The 18,926-nt window shown below is 41.0% G+C and overlaps 4 protein-coding genes across 4 annotated transcripts; 1 reads left to right on the forward strand and 3 right to left on the reverse strand.

Moving 5' to 3' along the window:
* Window positions 1-1,213: 1,213 nt before the first annotated feature.
* LOC119556535 (cell cycle negative regulator roughex) lies at window positions 1,214-2,723 on the reverse strand. Its single transcript, XM_037868815.1, has 2 exons — window positions 2,571-2,723; window positions 1,214-2,485 (listed from the first exon to the last, which is right to left on the reverse strand). Exons 1-2 carry the CDS (start codon window positions 2,590-2,592, stop codon window positions 1,461-1,463), a joined length of 1,047 nt encoding a protein of 348 aa, XP_037724743.1. The 5' UTR covers window positions 2,593-2,723; the 3' UTR covers window positions 1,214-1,460.
* Window positions 2,724-4,390: 1,667 nt separating this feature from the next.
* On the reverse strand, window positions 4,391-14,231 carry LOC119556790 (probable G-protein coupled receptor Mth-like 1). Its single transcript, XM_037869226.1, has 2 exons — window positions 11,704-14,231; window positions 4,391-6,665 (listed from the first exon to the last, which is right to left on the reverse strand). The coding sequence occupies exon 1, from the start codon at window positions 13,668-13,670 to the stop codon at window positions 11,706-11,708; it is 1,965 nt and encodes a 654-aa protein (XP_037725154.1). The 5' UTR covers window positions 13,671-14,231; the 3' UTR covers window positions 4,391-6,665; window positions 11,704-11,705.
* Window positions 14,232-15,077: 846 nt separating this feature from the next.
* Window positions 15,078-15,678, forward strand: LOC119556891 (probable small nuclear ribonucleoprotein G). The gene is made up of 3 exons (XM_037869371.1): window positions 15,078-15,213; window positions 15,276-15,423; window positions 15,482-15,678. Exons 1-3 carry the CDS (start codon window positions 15,182-15,184, stop codon window positions 15,530-15,532), a joined length of 231 nt encoding a protein of 76 aa, XP_037725299.1. The 5' UTR covers window positions 15,078-15,181; the 3' UTR covers window positions 15,533-15,678.
* Window positions 15,679-17,486: 1,808 nt separating this feature from the next.
* LOC119557901 (40S ribosomal protein S19a) lies at window positions 17,487-18,533 on the reverse strand. Its single transcript, XM_037870907.1, has 3 exons — window positions 18,453-18,533; window positions 18,078-18,148; window positions 17,487-18,009 (listed from the first exon to the last, which is right to left on the reverse strand). Exons 2-3 carry the CDS (start codon window positions 18,146-18,148, stop codon window positions 17,610-17,612), a joined length of 471 nt encoding a protein of 156 aa, XP_037726835.1. The 5' UTR covers window positions 18,453-18,533; the 3' UTR covers window positions 17,487-17,609.
* Window positions 18,534-18,926: the final 393 nt, after the last annotated feature.

Genomic DNA, 18,926 nt, shown 5'->3' on the forward strand with positions numbered 1-18,926 from the left:
TGCCTGCAACGTGGTGACCTCAGGAGCAGATGAAGAGACCAAGAACCACACCGTGTCTTCCTCACAAGCAGTCCCCGCTGCCATTTCTCATATTGAATTGAAGCGCGTATCGGTCGTTCTTCCGATGATAGTCAAGGAACCCCTATCTCGGTATTTAAAGGTGATACAAAACCAAAACGAAGGACTTAAAACGGATCAATGGAGGGTCGCGGAGCATACCGTTCTAGAACCTGATAGTGAGGAATACTACCGCAATGTCATCTACAGCGAAGTGGAGAACCGGGTTACTGTGATCCATATCGACAACGAGAGTGCAAAGTTCTTAAAGAGAACAGGTCTTTTTAAGTTCATGTTCTGGAAGATCCCAGTTAACTTTAAGCCCACGCCTTAGAGTTGGAAGCTTCTGAGTAGCTGTTAATCCAGAGGGAGGTATTTTTTTAATGAGTTCTCGATCGTAAAATTCGAACGACTCGAACCGTAAGTCCCTGATTCGACTGGGCATCGCTTAATAAAAAATAGAAAACAACTAAGCTCTTATTGGATTTTTTTGGGACACAGTTACGGTTTCCTTGGGACCAAGACGTACCCTTTGTGCAGTTGATTCCAATAATAATAAGCTGTAATTTGTTCAGCAGCAATTGAAGTCGTCCTCGACTATTACATAACCGTCACACAGTAAAAGGAACTGCGAGGGAGATGGAGAATATTTTTAAAAATGTTAAATTGTAAATGTGATTTTTCGATTATCAATACCTATCTAAAAAAAATTTCTCCATCTCCCTTGCGCTTCCTTAAGTTGAGTATCCTAAAGAATGATCTTTGTCTCTGTCCATATCTAAGGCAAACACTTTTCTGGAATCGGAAAACATGCAAATGAAATTAAAGGGTCATCGGCACACTAAAATACTAATCTAGACCAAACAGCATTATAAATGGTCTATTATTGGATGAATATATCAATTGTAGTACATGAAACACTATTTAATCACCTCAAGGGGTATTTCTCTTCACAAAAATCTTTATAAATCTGTGTTAAGTATCGGAATATTTAAGGAAATTCTTCTAAACAAGGAAATAGCAGTGCAATATTATCAATGATTCCTAGCTTCTAAGATTCATTCTTATATATAAACTATATACGCCTTAAATGGACAAAAACATTTCCTTACACATGGTTACATTTCCAATGTTTAAAAAAAAAAAACCGCCCTAATTAACATTGAACTTTAATACACAAATAAATACAGGAAGTTATGTAAATACAATACATATTCAGGATTAGCCTAGCGCGACGCTAGTCCCTGCAAGCGGGACCAAAACGGGTGCAATCAGTCTTCTTCAAATAACTACGGAAATTTGTGGGATATCGTTTAAGCCTAAAAGAGAATTGTGCTACAGAGATTTGGAAAGCAACTAGGGACTAAAACTGTTTAAGGATCTGTCTTCTCTAGACTCGGGGTCTAGAAACGCATGCGCTGCGGTCCCGGCGTGCGTTTGGGTGCCACTTCGTTGCCGTTGGTTGGCTGTTGGCGTTTCCTTGGTGTGTAGCTGCTGGTGCTGGTGCTGGTGCTGCTGCTGCTGCAACTTGGGACTTCCGATGGTCTGGGGGAATTCACGTCAGTGCTGGCCTCCTCAAGAGGTGCTTCCTCTGCCTGCTGAGCTGGCTGCTCCTGCTCCAGCCCAGCAACGGCAGAGGCAACGTCATCGGGGTTGGTATTGGGTGCCTCTTCTTCATCCTCGGCGTTCTCCTCTGTGAATAAAGTACGACGGACGCCTCGTCGACTGGTTGGTGGCGATAGAGCGTCGTCGGCCTCGTCGTCTGTGCTTGGATTATGGCGGGCATTGCCACGTCGTTGAATGGATATAGCAGTGGGTGGAGCCTCTAGAGTGGATCGGTTGAGGGAGCCTCTTAGACCCCGATCGTAGACGGCCAGACAGATCTCGATGCCGCGCACTCGACTGCTGGCCAGTTGGGTCATTCGATAGCCCAAAGTGAGATGGACCGCGGAGGATTCGCCCAGCTCCATGCCGCCGTAGCAATTGTCACGCTTTCTCAACCGTCCAACGGCCTCCACATATTTCAGGCTATCCATAGGGTAGCTCGAGGGCCGAGGGGGCGTGATCAGGGACATGCGAAACGCATGGGGTCCCGACTCTTCATCGCTCTCGGCACGCAGATGCAAATTGGTGGTGGTCTTGTCGCGCTCCTTCTGCTCGTAGATGCGACGTCGCTCCCGATCGAAGGACCTGCCGAAGCGCTCCTGCAAGAGGACTTCGTCGCCGATACTGGGACAAGCGGCCTCGTCGAAACCCTCGTGCTTGTAGCGTCGTGTCACCTGGGTCCTCAAAAATCCGCTTATGTCCTTGGCGCCCCGCACATTGCGGCTGTAGAAGTTAAGTATGCAATCCTCGGCCAGGTCGCGCCGCACTGTGCCATCTTCCACGCCCCTGATGAACTCATGGACCACCTCCAAGGGCGTCATCTCTGGAAAATGTGCAAAAAGCAAGAGAATGCGTTTCCTATTGATCAGCCATCTGTGCAAACCTATATACCGTGGGTAACCACTCACCATGATCTCCTGATGTGTTCATTGCTTGCGTTGTAGCCTCGGGAAGCGCCGATCATGCGGCTTCACTTAAAAAATATAGAAATAATTTACAAAATAAAGTACAACGACGTTGTTGATATTGAGAATGTTTTTGTTCTGGCTTCGATTCGGTTATCGCCGCCTATCGGCTATCGGCTGGGCGATTTACATTCCAGGGACTGCTAAATTTTGAGTTTCCGGAACTATCGAATAGAAGCGCATCGGCTTAACATTCATTAAAAAAAATAAATATGTAAGAATAACGATGGTTCCTGTTCATTATCAATCGATAGGAATATTTTAAATATATATAACATTTATTTCGCAGTATTTTATAACGAAATAACCTCAAAAATATTTGTTAAAATAAGGTTTTTATTTCTTTTACCGAATACCATAAACAGTCGACATATCGATACACTAGCGAAGTAAGAATATCGAATAGAAGCGCATCGGATTAGCATTCATACATAAAAAATAAATGTACAAAACTATTTATTGTTTTTAACGATGGTTTCCGATCATTATCATTCGATATAAGTACTTTAAATATATATATCATTTATTTCACACTATTTTTTATTTTTTTTACCGAATACAGTCGAAATATCGATATACTAGCGAAGTAAGACAGTGCACTCGCTAAATGTGGAGAGTGTACCCGCTAAGTGTAGAGTGGGATGGTGACTCGGCTAAATTAAACCGGTTGCCGCGACATTTTTCAACACTTTTGCGCGTTTTTTCAACGCAACGCTCTTAAAACCCTCATGCACCTTCTAGTATAAATGTTTGCCATAAAAAGTATACATTTTAAACATAGTTATTATTTTCTTGGCTCTGTTCAGTAGGAAATGACCGATTTTGAATAACCCAGAACAAACATTTCAAAAAACGTTAATTTAGTATGATTATAAAAATTAAACGGTCCTCTCCTTTAGAATAATAATGTTAATTTCAATCGGCTCAGCTTATTTAATTTTAAATTCGAAATGCGAAATTTTCCCAACAATTCAGCCATGGTGATTCAGTGGGTAATTGACTTAATCATAATTTTGGGTCAGTAACATGGCCAATATGCAAGCTCAACCATTTTTTTTTTTCATCACACTTCGTTTATTTATTTTGCTATTCGCAGACGTGATGACGGAGTTATTGAATGCCGGCGTATTTGAAATATGCAACCGGTTTTTGCACACTCAACGCTGCCTTAAAGGTTGATTGCTCCACAAACAGTAAATGAAAACCACACCTGAACACAGTGGGGTAAAAAGGTACATATATTGTACAATAGGCACAGAGTATGCAATAAAATTGTCTTACTGCGATAAATTCAATAAAGGATAACAAATGTAATGCTTGTTTTCATAAATTAAATTCTATTGTCCATGAGTTTATAAATTTAGATGCAAATCTGGCCTCAACATCTGTTTGTGTATTATTGCTCTTGCTATTTTTGTATTCTGCAAATTGCAAGTAATTCATTAATGTCGCATTACAAAATACAACCTGCCCCAGTTGATTTAAGAGCTAGGTCATCGCTTTCCACAAACCTCCGTGTGTGGCCCACTGTGCACGTGGATCATTTGCATACAAAAGGGGAAGAGTTGACAAACTGCTGATGGCGGCGATAGAAGATTGCGTTTCCAGTCCCACGACCACAAAGGTTTAAGCCACTCGGAGGCATCCGAATCCGACTCTGAAGTGGGTCACCATCACATCCCCACAATGCCATGCCCCGCAGGAGCACCCATCAAATGCGGCAATTGAAAGACGTTCGCTATTAGCTGGTTCTTTGTTTGTTTAGTTTCATTGATATTTGCCAAAAAGCTTTATTGTACGGTAAATATAAATAGTTTAGTGGTGGTTTGGTCAATGGCAATTGCCATCATCATTCGTGTATACTATTGCGGGTGTATTGTGTGAATATCAGGGGGGACTGTTATTTCTATTCTATATAGCTGCACATTAATGCCAAGTTTCAGTTTCGGTTTCATTTAATTGCCATTTCAGACAATTTTTGTTCCGCATGTTTATCTATAAAATGTTCCCGCTCTGCGCCATAAATTAATGGGCACGCACACGCCTCCAAAAGCGAATTATTGATATATTCCTTACGAATGCCATACATTATATGATAATTATCGTTAAAATACTCTTGCTCTCGCGGGAAGTCGTTCGAAAATCGCTTTCGAGGGCGTAGGCGTTGCTTTGCAGACTTTTTCGATATTTTCTTAGTTATAGGCTAAGTTAACAACAGTTTGGTGTTTCGTAGGGACTTAGCATCGATATAAGGGCTAGAACTTAGGGTATATTCGTTGTGAGGATACAGGGATGGGACTCGATTTCGGTTTGGGACAATTGGGTTAACAATCGATGTTTTTCATTCACATTTAAAGGTATTCAATATATATACATCAATAGCTTAGCCAATAGGGTGGTGTACAAAATACGTTTATTTACAATAGTCAATAGTTAGTATCAAAATTACAATCTATGTTGGTGTAAAGTATTCGCTGCCTTTGTCTCAGTCATTCGATAATTTCATTTTCGATTCGTTGCTTAGGATTAAGAGAAATGTATAAACTACATAGGAGAAGAAAGCGCTTTCCTCGTTGATTATGTACAAGTAAATATATATAAACATTCGAATCCTACCAGCATCAGTATGACCGCTCTTTAGTACGGGGAGAATTACTTTTGGCCTGAACACTTTGGAAGTTACACTACATAATACAAATGTTACTCACGCACGTTGAACGTGTAAACTCGTCGTAACTCGAGCAATAAATTAATATTAGGTTATTAAAAAAAATAATTAATTGATTAAATAAAAATAATGAGAAATAATAATTGTACTGCATTGTAGTTTCTGCGGTTGAAAGACCTAAAGTACATAAAATACGTTTGGGGGGGGGAATACAATACGGATTTATCATTGTTTAATTAAGCGCGCTTTCTTTTTTACCATTTAACCTTGATCGATAAGTATCGTTGATCTTCTGATGATCAATTTGTGGCGTTTCTGTTTCTGTTTATGCCTTGGAGTAAATAAATTTCGTTTGTTTACTCTAGGCATAAAAAAAACATTTTAAACATTTTTTCCAAGGAAAAAGATCATGCGGCAAACATAAAAATAGTTCTAGTCAGCATTGTTATTCCAGTATTTCAGTAAAAAGAAAAAAAAAACCAAAAAAAAAGTGATTAGGCAATGGAAAACGTCAAACACATACAAAAACTGGATGCAAGCAGTGTCAAGTGAATGGAAATCGGGGAATTCAAATCTGAATCAGCTAATTTAAATGTTAAACATCCGATATGAGTGTGCATGTGTGTCGGCTGTTTTTCTCACACTTGAGATTTGAGTCGGAAAAAGCAGAGCAGCGATCTTAACTAAACAACAACAAAAGTGCCTCAACAGCGAATTCCTTGTGGTTGCCAAACACATACATACATATACAGATTTTCTGTTGTTTTTTTGTAAATTGTTGCTTAGAAGTGCTTTGAAGAAAGAGCCAAAGCAACAGCAACAATAGCAATCTTTTGTTTTGTCCAATGTGAATTCCTGTTTGGCTGCACATTCCAGTTTCAGGCATTTCGCAACACTGACCAGAGTGTCCAATTAGAACGTGTTAATGTGACCCGAACTGCTCTACCGTTATTCTGCTTTTACTGCTTCGAGCAATGAAGATGAGCTGATGATGATGGTGATGATGATGATGATGAATAAAATAATACGTTTCTTTGTGCTGGCTCAAATTGAAGTTGAATACTGGCGTATACTGAGTACTTTCTGTTCCACAGCGGTTGTTGGCCGATTTCAAAATCACGCGCAAGACGCTTACACACACACACGCGCACGCAATTAGCTGGTCAGCAGCTCGGCTTTTGTTGTTGTAGTTTTTGTTGCGATTGCGCAAGTGTGTGCCTCTCTCGCCGCGAAACTCCAGCTTTTTGTTCGTTTTGGTTTTTCTTTTTTTTTTTTCTTGAGCTGCCCATTGCCATTATTTCGCTCGTTCGAGGTCTGGACTTTTGTATCCGGGGCCTGACTTTCGCATTGTCGCTCCGCGTCTCAGTTGTCTGCAAAAAAACGAAAGAAGAGGCACAAATAAGTACAACTTTTTTATATGATATGCGTTGTGCATACGCACAAGTACAGTGCGCTCAAAATATTAGCACCAGACGGCAGTGTTGGAAAGGGCACTAGTAATTTGATACTTCGGCTTCATTGAAGAAAACGATTTTAATGCACTTTTCTAGCATTTTAGTTTTCACAATAAACTTAACATATAGATGGGAATAGATTAACTCATGTTTGTAACATTATTTAATTCTAATTTAAGAATATTATATTCTTTGTTAAAAATAGTAATCGTGTGTCATAAATCGAAAACAAAAATGTACTATCCCAACAGAGAAAATCAAAAGAGGCATGGATAATGAGGCCCCAAGATAAAATGTTGTTCTTGGCTGGAACATCTGCGGATTGCTCATAATCTTTCGAGAAATAACAGCAAGGCGTAATCAGAATTTCCGAGATTTATTTTGTTTTTCAATTCTTGGTAAGAGATGCTAAATGCGATATGATTTGATGTGTGAAACTACTGGTCAATGGAAATCTTAGCATTTGCAGATCGTAATGTTATGTTTATGATATAATGTTTATAAGACTTAGAAAATAAAGTAGCTAGCACAAAAAGTGAATGAAAAATAGCATAGACATTTAATTTAAATCGATGAAGAATTTCTTTTATTCCTGTAATATTTCAGAGCTATAATATCAACCGCAATTGTTACTGCATGACAACAATACACTCCCCTTCCCTTTTTTCTCCTCCGACAAGGAATCAGATGACGACCGACGATGCAGGCACAAATTAAAAAAATAATGCCCTGCGTAAAATGTAAATGGGCCACAGTGCAATTATAAAATGAAAAACTGCAGAACGTTCAAATTAAAAATTGCCGCTAAACTCAAATTAACGCAGAGCACATGTGCGTGTGCGGTTGCGATTGCGTCTGGAGATGGACATTTAGCATTCTTACAACGAAATTTGTGCTAATTTGTGGAAAATTTAGCAGGAAGGAATTCATTAGGCTGTCAAGTGGGTTAAACGTTAAAATGTCAATGAAAAACTAGCCAGATAAAAGCTAACCCAGAAAGAAACTGCAAAGTGTTGACCTCTTTCAGCAGATTAGATAACTCAGAACGCATCAGCTCATGTTTCGCTTTTAACGGTTTAATTTCAGGGTAAGTCACGTTCGACAGTAACTGAGAATTATCTGCGTTTATAAAAAAATTTAAGCTAATCGGAATTTTGTCAACAATGAACATAGCTCTATGATTACCAGAATTATTATTATATTAATATAGAATTTCTCTTAATCATGTCAAACAAGTAAATGCTGGGCATCAAATTTAAATGTAATATTGGCTAATTGGTTAATAGAACAACGAATCTACTAAGTGCTGACGGGGATAAAAAGTGGAATCCAAGCGTAGCCAAGCTATTAGTTTTCATAACAAGCTGGAGTACATTTATATGTAGTTTTACGATATTTGATCATTATGAATACCGACCCACTCAAGATAATTAGGGAAATTATTAGTTGAAGAAAGTGATTTTTGGTGATCCGAGAAGTAATTTTAGGGGAACTTTCGATTTCGATTATAATTGGCAAACTAAAATGTCCCTAAAAATGTTTAAGATAAAATGTTAAGTATGAGAAATATCACTCAATCGAAATAAGTTGGATTCGATTTTTTTTTGAAACATCCTATTTAGAAAATCGGTTTAAATCGATCGTTTTCCTATTTTTTTAGAGGGTACTGATTCTGGGACACTATAATTCCCAACTGGTTCTAGCTAGGTGAGTTTATATTTTCGACGTTAATGATCAAGTGCAATGATCCTTCCTTAAAATATGACACGTCGATTTCCATTGATACAATAAATAAATGAATTGCTGTGTATTTTTCGTACGTTTTCCTGTGCCATTGTGCACCCGTGCAATTTGGTTGACAAACGAGGAGCACACCCTGCATCTCCATTTTTGCACCGTCGTGTTGTGATGAGCGTGACGGGGACACGCTGCTCTGGGATTATGCAGATGAACACAAATGGCACAGCAGCTGCAGTTGCAGTTGCATTTTCATATGCATTTTCTGTTGCAACACACGCACCTCTCACATGCAGGTCACAGTTTTAAGGCAACTGGTTTTGAGTCTTATTGCGTGCGAGCCACAATTTCAGGGGCCAGGCCAAATAACTCGGTTGCATAATCCCCGGAATGGGCCCATGGGCCGAAAACCCAGTGTTTGTTTTGTTTTCTCTTTCGTTGGGCAAAACCTCAGCTTCGGACACACAGTCATCTGTTTACCCTGACGGACGCGGATCCAAAAAAAATAATAATAAATGACGCGATCAGGGCCCAAAAATAAAAGTAACAAACAAAAAACACGAGGGCAAAGAAATACAGTCGTACAACAATACCTGGTACTTTGTGACCAGCTGTCACACTCAAAAGGGACACATAATTGCATTTATATCAACAAACCTATGAAATCTAATGTACCTTTGTATCAAAAATATTAGGGATGTTTTACTTAAAAATGTAATATAAAAATACATATAAGGGAACAAAACTAAAATCATTTAAAATTGTTTCGATCATATTGCTTTCTAAAGTTAATATCACTTGGGTGTAGCCCCCTTCTGAAGTTAATAAAAAAGTTCAATACAAATGTTCTAACCTTTCCTCAGGATAATTTAAAACGTGTCGTATAATTATATTTAGTCTTACAGGTAAAATATAAATATATATACCTCTATAAAAACAAAGCTAAAATCATTTAAAATTGTTTCGATTATGTAATACCGCTTAGAAGACTCACCATCTTAAGTTTTTCGAAAAAAGTTGTAAACCCTCCCTAAAGAGAACTTATAACGTGTGATAATGATTTTAAGTTTTACAGGTAAAATATAAAATATAAATACATTTATAAGAACAAAACTAAATTGATTGAAAATTGTTTCGATCAAATAATATCACCATCTTAGATGAAAAAAAAAACTATTTAAAAAAGATCTTACACCTACCTAAAAAGAACTTGAAACGTGTGATAATGATATTTAGTTTTACAGGTTGATATCCGATTTCCAGAACTGGGCTTCCTTTATAGCTCTGAGCTAAGATTTGTTTAGGTAGTGCTGGCTTTATTTGTTTGCCAGTCTCGATGACCGACTGTATGTAGTTTGTGTTGATCATTTTGGATGTGTAAAAACCACTTGAGGGGCAACCAAAGTAACAAGTAACAGAAAACTAAACAGAAAGGCAAACAAGACGGATCGCTACGCTTATCGTCGTTCGTCGTCGTCGCCGGTGAGTCCAATTTAAACTCAATTTTCCCTTTCGGTCCCGAAATTACCACTGAGATACGTTAACGCAACGATCCGGTCCCATTCCGTTCCGGTTTTCCATTTCTATCTCCTATCTGCGCTTGCGTGTGTGTCAAGGGTTGCGCTGATTACTTTATGGCCATGTGGAAATCGACAGGAAATCAGCCGACCCGGCGTCAGAGTTTTCCGATGAAAAACATAACGGCACAGCGGCAACATTTTCCTCTTTATGGACATACTCGAACTCAAGTGCTGCACGCGAAATCGTAAACTTGGCGCATGTTGTAAACAGAATTTGGGAAATGGCAATGGAAATGGAAACGGGCAATGGTCATGCAAATGGAACTGGCCGACCAATCGGCGGGTGAGCCCTACATGAATTTTCCCAAAGCCATAAAACAAGGGACACTGCGAAATAAAAAAAAATAGAAGAAAAGAAAAACGTGCTGGACTTTTCACCCGGCGCCTGGTTGGAAAATCGCCCCAGGTAGCTAGGAAATCTCAAACCCTGAAATTGCATCTGGATAAAATACGTTCGCAAAGGGGGGTGATTACCGATTTAAGGGGTATTTTCGAAAGGACACGTTCCAAGGGGAACTAAACGAATTAAACAATACTCCAACATTTTTCATGATTTTCCCCTACAAACCCCTAGATAGCAAAACGAGTTTTTTTCTCTTCGAAACGGTGGTAGGTTCATAAAAGTTGTCAGCGTAAACACACAAATATTTCCCTGACATACCCAGAGTTTTCAATTTGTTTTCAAGTTTTTTAAATGCATCATTGGTATTTGGGTTAAATCTGTAGACTGAGTAATTATCACATGAATCTCAAATTAAAGAGAATAAATAACATAGTATAATCTTCGCTGGCATATGTGATAACCACATTATCTACACTCTTAGTTATGTACCGGAAAATCCAGCTGAAGTGTTGATCTTTTCAATTATTCACAGATTCTGGTTAATTTTCGGGTTATTATAGGCGAGAATATGGAATTCTTTGAGACCTGATAGTAGCTACCAAATAATATTATTTCAAGTAACTAGTTAAATCCAAATAAATTATTTTTAGAACCAATTCAAGGTCTAGTACATATTGTATTAAAATATCTGAAGATCAAATTATTCCAGTTAACCAACTAATGAAATCTAAATACTTATTTTTGAAACCAATTCTAATGGTTCTCTTTATAAATATGATCCGTTAACTTATTATAAATTGTACTAAAACAGATTTTCTTTAATAATACAAAATGATTTTTGTTTTTAGGATCTCAAAAATGATGGACTAGACTTCAATTCATATTTCCTCAAACTAATTTTGTTGGAGATTTAAAAGAAATATATCTAAACCCTACGATTACATAACAAAAAGTTTTAAAATCTATGAAAAAGAACCACTTTAAACGACATCCGATGGAACTACCGCTATTACATTGGCCCCACCTGTACGTGTACTTTGTAGAATCGAACCGGCTGCGATGCATGGCATAACCGGCGAACGAACAAGCGACCAACTCATTGAAAATACTTTGCATTCCTGGTCGGCCCTGGAGCCCATTAAAGCCGATAAGTCTATCAGCGAGTGTGTGCTTAAAGCCACATGTTGTAAGCCACTTTGTAAACTCGGACGGGGGGCACAGCGAGCGCTTTGTTTGCCCTGGCAAATAGGGTTATCTCGCCAGCACTACGCTGACTATCGGGTGTTCAACTTACGTTTAGCAAACAGTCTCCATTTTGACGACGGGCACGGGGGGATTGTGGGTCTTCTCCGGTATGTCCTCCTCCAGTCCACTGTCCGCGGCCGGACTGCTGGGCATGGTGGTGTTTTGGGTGATCTCCGTGCCGCCGGCCATCGATGGCAATCCCTGCGAGCTGCTCGAGTGCTGGACTCCGTTCGTCGTGTTGGTGATGTCGTGTCGCAACCTCGGGCAGAAGATCCTGCGGCAGGCGGTCCACACTTGCGGCTGACAGCCCACCACGATGAAGATGAACACGCCCTGCAGGGCGTTGATCAGGTCGGTGAAGAACCATACGCCGTGGGGTCCACCCACCAGCCAGGACAGAATGTCCGCTATCCAGGTGACGCCCATCACGACCACCAGCTTCAGGCAGACCCTGCCCAGCGCAGACTTCTCCGAGGATGACTTCACATCCTCCCGCTTCCACAGGCCGCATGTCAGCTGATGGGTTGTGGATACGAAGAGCGCTATATTGGCGCACAGCAGCAGGCCAATGGGTCCGTAAAAGTAGGCGAAGATGGACAGGTTGCGATTGTCGAACCAGCAGTACAGCTGGCCAAAGCCCGGCTGGAGTAGCGTCGTCTCTGGCAGCTGATCCACACAGGCGGCCGCAAAGGTGATGAGCATCGGTCCGCCCCAGGCGTACAGGGAATACAGGAACCGCCGCAGCGTCTCCTGGTTGCGCTCCAGCGAGCTGGGTCGAAAGTCCCGGAAGGTCCACCAGATATTGAAGCACATGGTGTTCAGCCAGAAAAAGGCGGCCAGAAAGAAGAACTGCATCATGATGGCCAGCGTATGGCAGGTCAAAGTTCCCGGCTGCAGTGAGGAGCTCAGCTCCTCGATGGCCAACAGGATTTTGCCGATCAACAGGCAGGTGACATAGCAAATTTGGCACCGCCAGTGGAGGGCATGATGCGCAGTGGGCAGCAGGAAGCCGGCCGCCAAAGTGGCGGCTAAAAAGACGATGGACACGAGTATACCGCCGGTGAGGACGGCCTTCTGCAGGTTCTGTCCACTGACAGCCTCGACAACGTCTTCGGTGGATCCCTCCAGTGAGCCATCTCCCTCGGCCCTAAACAAATGCTGGCAGGCTATGATCTTGACCTCGCCCTTGCGCTCCGTGTGCTCCAGGCAGTACTGTTCGGCGCTGAGGTTCTTGTGCGGCAACTGGAGACCGCCCGTGATCCGATCCAGCCTGGCATCACGCCAGTCCCCGGCTATGGAGTAGCCCCCTGATCGGGCGCAGACGGGCAGGCCGTAGCTGGTCATGTAGCTGCCCTCGGGAAGCTGTGGCGCGAGTCGCAGGAGTCCATCGTTGGGCTTTTGGCCGTTGGACTGCAGTTCGCAGTTTTGTAGCTGAGTGTTGTAGCTGCCCCAGCGGCCGCAGCACTTGCTCAGGCGCAGATTGGCCGGAGCATCCTTCTGCGCGGCCGAGGGAGCCTCTAGCGCGTCGGCTGGCGGACTGTTCAGGCACACCAGGGCCACCTCCCAGTCGACACAGTAGTCCACCGGCTGGACCAACAGTCCTCGCTCTCGCACATACAAAGTGCCATTGGGGAAGAGCATAACGTTGGCGCCGCGGCTGCGGAAGAGCTCAGTGGTTTGATCGCTGCGGCAGGAGGGCCTGATGTTGGGCAGGAACTTGAGGAAGCGCGGACTGGCGCCGTGGGGCTCGAAGAAGCGCTGCTGCTGCACCAGGTAGACCATGGGCAGCCACAGGGCTTCGCTGCCGGCAATGCAGGCGCCGCTCGTCTCATTGAGGTACTCCCCCGAGTGGCAGCACTTGTTGAGCTTCACTGTGGGCGGAGGCGATGGGCGGGCAGCTGGGGGAGGAGCAGAAGCTGGAGAGGATTCCTCAATGGCCCAGCACAGGGAGCCCATCATCAGCAGCAGCAGGATCGCGCTCGTAAGTAGGCCAGCATTCCTGGGCAGGCTATACATCTGGCTGGTTGGACTGGCTGCTACCTCGTCAAGATCTCTAGTTTTCAGGTTCTTCGCCGTCGTCGTCGTCGTCGTCTTCTTCTTGCCTTGTCTTGGCCTCAATCTGCAATTTATGTGCTATGTACACATATCTCTAGATCGTTTTGGTTTTTTCGCCTTCCGTTTCGCCTCGTCGGATAACACTTTTCACTTTTCCTCTCTTTCAGGCCAGCCAGTAAACAAATGGGGGGGAAAATGGAAAATGCGAGATTTCACCTCCGTTTCACGTAAGTTAAGCAAACAAACAATTCGAATCGCATAAAATAAACACACACGGTTTGGTTCGAATTTTTCTATAGACGCCTCCAAAAATAAGAGTTGTCAGCGCATTATGTATGCGTATATCACAATTTCAGCATGCTCGTCGTTGTGGGAAAATACATATAATTTCGTGATAGTCCCACCGACAGTTTTTCGCCTCAGTTTTCAGTCGTAAACACTGCGCGCGGTGTAAAAAAAAAATAAATATTATTGCGCTCTGGTTTCAAGCCACCTTTCTTCGCGTTTTTTACAAGAGTACTCTCGTTGGCCAGGGGGGAGGGAACTTTATACGGGTCTGCTTAGAGTGACCGCGTGCCGTCCGAATACCTGCGGGCGCACGGTCACACCAGATGGCAGGGGTTTGGGGTATTCCCCTAACCAGGGATCGTGACGATTATTATTTGTAATATATGGAATATAATTTAATTCCATTGTTTGATTGTCATAGAAACCAACATATTTGAAATACACCATTTGGGTTAAAAGATATTTGCATTGAATACGTATTTTTAATTTTGTATAGTACTAGTTGATAAATAGGTAACAATAAATTAAATGTTATATTATAAAAGTGAATTCAAATGTTTTGTACTTTTGTATTACAAACATGTATAAATATTAGTGATCTATAAAATGAATCATCAAATGGTATGTATTAAATCAAGGGTATTTTTAGACTTTTTTGATACACAAATAAGTTGTTTTCAATTTGTATATTTAAAATTTGTAAATAAAATTTATTAGGTTTTATTTTTTATTACATAGTTCCCAACAGATTTTAGTGCATGTACATTTTATGTTTTTTTAATGCGGTTCCATCACCTGCCTAAAGAAGCCTTAAATTGCATTTCCAATCTGTTACATTTTCAAGCTTAGCAAAATCACCATTCTAAACTAAATCTGTCAAACAAACCCCATAATTTTTATTTAACAAATGGTATTTAAATAATGTTTTATATTTGACTAGTTTATTTTGTAATTTTATTGTCCAATTAACAAAAATAAATATATATGTCAGTGCGTGCCAAAAAAAAAGTGTTGGAAAACGGGGAATTGTGAAAAACTCATGTCCCGCCTTAAAAGTATAACCAGATTGATGCGATAGTATCGGCACAAGCCACACCACCGCTAGAAAGATAGTGTCATCTCTACTCTGCGGCCGCATTTTTACTTGGTTTTCGCGTTTTTAGCAAATTACAAATTAACACAAAATGTCGAAGGCCCATCCTCCAGAGCTGAAAAAGTAAGTGCAGTAAGGGGCTTATAGATTGGCTTCTTATGCATATAACCGAATTATATTTGCAGGTACATGGACAAGCGCATGATGCTGAAACTGAACGGTGGACGCGCCGTCACCGGCATTTTGCGGGGCTTCGATCCCTTCATGAATGTGGTCCTGGACGACACGGTGGAGGAGTGCAAGGACAACACGAAGAACAACATCGGAATGGTGGTAAGACGGTAGTCCTTGAGCTCCTCATTACTTTTAATTAACTTTCCCGCTTTACCAGGTAATCCGCGGCAACAGCATCGTCATGGTGGAGGCTCTGGACAGGGTCTAGCACCCGCCTCGGATCGAAATACCCTCAAGCACCCCAATCGTTAGCCGTAGTGTCTAGTCTTAAGGCTCAGAAACATTCATGCGCTTGTACACCGTCAGAAAAACACAAGAATTCTTAAATAAATTATACCCTACAAAGCCAATAAACTTGTACTCGCCTCTCATATATCGCCAGCTGTATCCCAAGACAAAGTTGGGTACTTTCGTCGGGTATAATAATATCACATGTTACCTGAAGCTTACAAGGACAGAAAAACATCTCCAACTTTATATCACATGAATTTCGAGACAATTATAACCTCACACAGTCATACTAAAAATATTAGCAATCGAAAGGGTGCTGTCATATAAAATATATTTTATAAAATATGATTTAAGTTGAAATATGGTTTTTGGACCCTTTGAATTAACTGAAATTGCATTGTTAGTTTTCAAAACATGATAATATCGTATTATATGATACAATCAAATATAAAGATGTAACCTTTTAATACGTTTTTGAAATATTTAAAATGGAAGCTAGTTTGGCAAGCAAGCTTTGTATTCAAATCATATTTCCTTATACTTTTCCGATCTTTCCTATGGCAGTGAATTTATATTGTCCGATATTTTAAATTGTATTTTCTTATTCAACAATTAAAAAAAAAACAATAATTTGATTCCTTATAATTTCGTATTCATTTTGCCATCGTTCCTATAGGAGCTAAATGAAACGGTCCTCTGATTTTCATTTAATTAAATTCGTAATTCTGAAATTTTAAAAATATTGTGGTATAACATATCTATAAGATTTCAGAACTACGAATTAAATTATATGAAAATCTGTTTCATTTAGCTACTATAGAGTAGAAGAGAATACCACGAAATATAATAGATATCCAATCAAGCCCGTCCGACTTAAATGTGTACTACCTGGAATGGAGCAAGCAACTTTTGGAAGTTTCTATTCAAACAGCATATAACTGAGTCTAGTTTGCGTAAAGACAGGACTGACATGGCAATATCATATGGGTTTTTGGAGCTGTTTAAGGATATATACTTTATGGGATCGGAACCCCCTCCTTCCCTTCTTAACATAATAATAATACCCAATGCAAGTGTACAAACATGGGGTTTTAAGGCAATACTTAGCTTCTTTATATTGTTTTTTTTTTTAACAACTTTTGGGCATCGTAGTTTTTGAAGGAATCATAAGTGATGCTTAGATGGTACTAACAAATCCAGATCTGACATGGTTAGCTAAAAAGTAGATCTTAAAAACATCTCCTTTTCTTAGTTAACTGGAAAACGAGGACATATTTTACGAAATATAAAAATGTTTGGGGGCGTACTAAGATTTTTTAGTAAAAAAAAACTAACTATTGAGTAGGTTATATAAATTCGGCATCTATAGCACTCTTTTTCCAGATGAGTATAAGAATAAAGAAAGCTAGCTTAAGACATAACTTTATAAAAATTATAATATCGAATATTAAAGTTTAACAGGCCCTATGGAAAGTTGTTGGAATTGACTTCAATTGGAAAAAGAGATATATGTAGGTGTTCCTCTTTTAATTAGGCCCATATTAATATTAGTTCACTAGGATTGTTTTCTTGATGAATATCTAATCAAATTTCCAACTATATCCCCATGAGTAGCAATACTTTTCCTTTAGAAAAAGGCCCTTTAACAAGACACTACCCTGGCGCATTAGCTTGCTAGTAAAGTACCTTATAAATGCATAATTCCTTAAACTTGAGAAACAATAGTGATCATTGTCCAGTCCAGACATTAAAAGTTCAGCCAAAACGCTAGTTTGTTTTCATTGCTAAGCAAGATCAAAGATATATTGGTTAATCTTGAGGTGAATGATCACATCGATGGTATTAACAATAGCTCCTTAACTCCAGGTGATAGTTACTCCCCTCATGGCAGGCAATATTAAAACTTAGAGAACATCGGAACGCTTGTTTCGTAGACTTTTACAAATTGTGGTTGGTTTTATTTCATCTCATCTCTGTCGTGCAAACAAAAAGCGCTTACAATGTGAAGTCTAAAAATGCGATTTTAGAATTCGAAAGGGCGCCGCGCTGCGTGATTACTTGGAAATAACAAGGGGCCCAGTCTGCTTGGCGGCATCGCGCTGCTTGACCACGATCTGGTTGGCGATCCGGTCCAGATCCCGCTGTCCGATGGAGCTCAGTTTGCGGCCACCGTCCGGGTGCTTCTCGACCAGGCGGGCGTGCTCCAGGGCCTGGAGCGCCTTGCGGGCAGCACCGTCGGCGGCGCGGCAGAAGTGCGAGGGGTGGACGCCGTTGCGCTTGCGTCCGCCGTAGATCTTGGTGATGGAGCCAACACCAGCGGGACTGCGGTGGTACAGATGGCGCAGGATCGAGGCGCAGCGGACGTAGAACCAGTCGGGATCGTAGGGCGCCAGCTCCTTGAATTTGGCGGTCTTAACGATGTCCATCTGGTCGGGCACCTTCAACTTGCCAGTCCTGCGGATAAACAAATAGGGGGTTGTGAGGTTATGTGGCTGGATTGTTAACCCTTTGACCATACTCACTTCTTCAAGAAGACGGCGACCGCCTTGGTAACCGCGTGCTGGTCAATATCCTTCACTGTGACGCCTGGCATCTGCGGGGGGAAAACGAGCAAAACAATGGGAAATCTATTAAAACTTTGCCAAAAACACGTTGTCGCGAGTTCTTCGACTCTCTCACACACACACACACGAACACACTAGGTCTCTCGCACGCACACACTTGCAGGGGCACAACAAAAAACTGCCAGCCGGGTTTTGGCCCGTGAAAATCACTCTGCTCGTGCTTGCAGCCTGCCCATTCTGTCATTCGCCGCCTGGCGGGGGCTCTTTCATTTAATTTCACCCATTCGAAACATAAAAAAAATAAAGTTCACTTGAAAAGAATTCGGGCACAACCTTTCTCGTTAAAGTCAACCGGAAAAAAGAACAAGGCGAGTGAAGTTGGCTGCGCTCTAGAGGTGGCGGTGGCGAAATATCGATAAGACATCGTAGAGACCTTTGGAAACATCGATGTTTGGTGGAATGGTCATCATAGGCGTTTCAACATCACTAAAATGTTACAGTGTCTAACAGAACTGTTAAGATACAAGCTGTTTAACAGTGGCTTCTGTTAAAGAGAGAACTAAGCTGTAAAGAATTTGGCGCGCAACTTTGAATTATTCAAAGAAAAATCTTAAAGCATCAATTTATCTTAGCATGTCCCTATACATTTAGAACATTATGTTAGAAATGAAGTGGTAATGGAAAGGTTTTATATGAATATGACATTTATCAAATGAGTAACATATCTCAAAACTAGCATTATTAGCATATTTAAAGTTTTCAAGGGTTGTACGACTTCCGGCAAAGCTATCACACTTTCATTTCTCA

Source organism: Drosophila subpulchrella, chromosome X, assembly GCF_014743375.2.
Source record: "Drosophila subpulchrella strain 33 F10 #4 breed RU33 chromosome X, RU_Dsub_v1.1 Primary Assembly, whole genome shotgun sequence".
Taxonomy (NCBI): Eukaryota; Metazoa; Arthropoda; class Insecta; order Diptera; family Drosophilidae; genus Drosophila; species Drosophila subpulchrella.

Bases quoted from the DNA above. Each gene is read 5' to 3' on its own strand.
- LOC119557901 (XM_037870907.1), bottom strand. From the start codon at position 18,148: ATGCCAGGCGTCACAGTGAAGGATATTGACCAGCACGCGGTTACCAAG. The intron at 18,010-18,077 runs GTGAGTATGGTC...GTTTATCCGCAG, and splicing joins GTCGCCGTCTTCTTGAAGAA to GACTGGCAAGTTGAAGGTGC.
- LOC119556535 (XM_037868815.1), bottom strand. From the start codon at position 2,592: ATGAACACATCAGGAGATCATG. The intron at 2,486-2,570 runs GTGAGTGGTTAC...CACATTTTCCAG, and splicing joins GAACACATCAGGAGATCATG to AGATGACGCCCTTGGAGGTG.
- LOC119556891 (XM_037869371.1), top strand. From the start codon at position 15,182: ATGTCGAAGGCCCATCCTCCAGAGCTGAAAAA. The intron at 15,214-15,275 runs GTAAGTGCAGTA...TTATATTTGCAG, and splicing joins CATCCTCCAGAGCTGAAAAA to GTACATGGACAAGCGCATGA. The intron at 15,424-15,481 runs GTAAGACGGTAG...CCGCTTTACCAG, and splicing joins AGAACAACATCGGAATGGTG to GTAATCCGCGGCAACAGCAT.
- LOC119556790 (XM_037869226.1), bottom strand. From the start codon at position 13,670: ATGTATAGCCTGCCCAGGAATGCTGGCCTACTTACGAGCGCGATCCTG.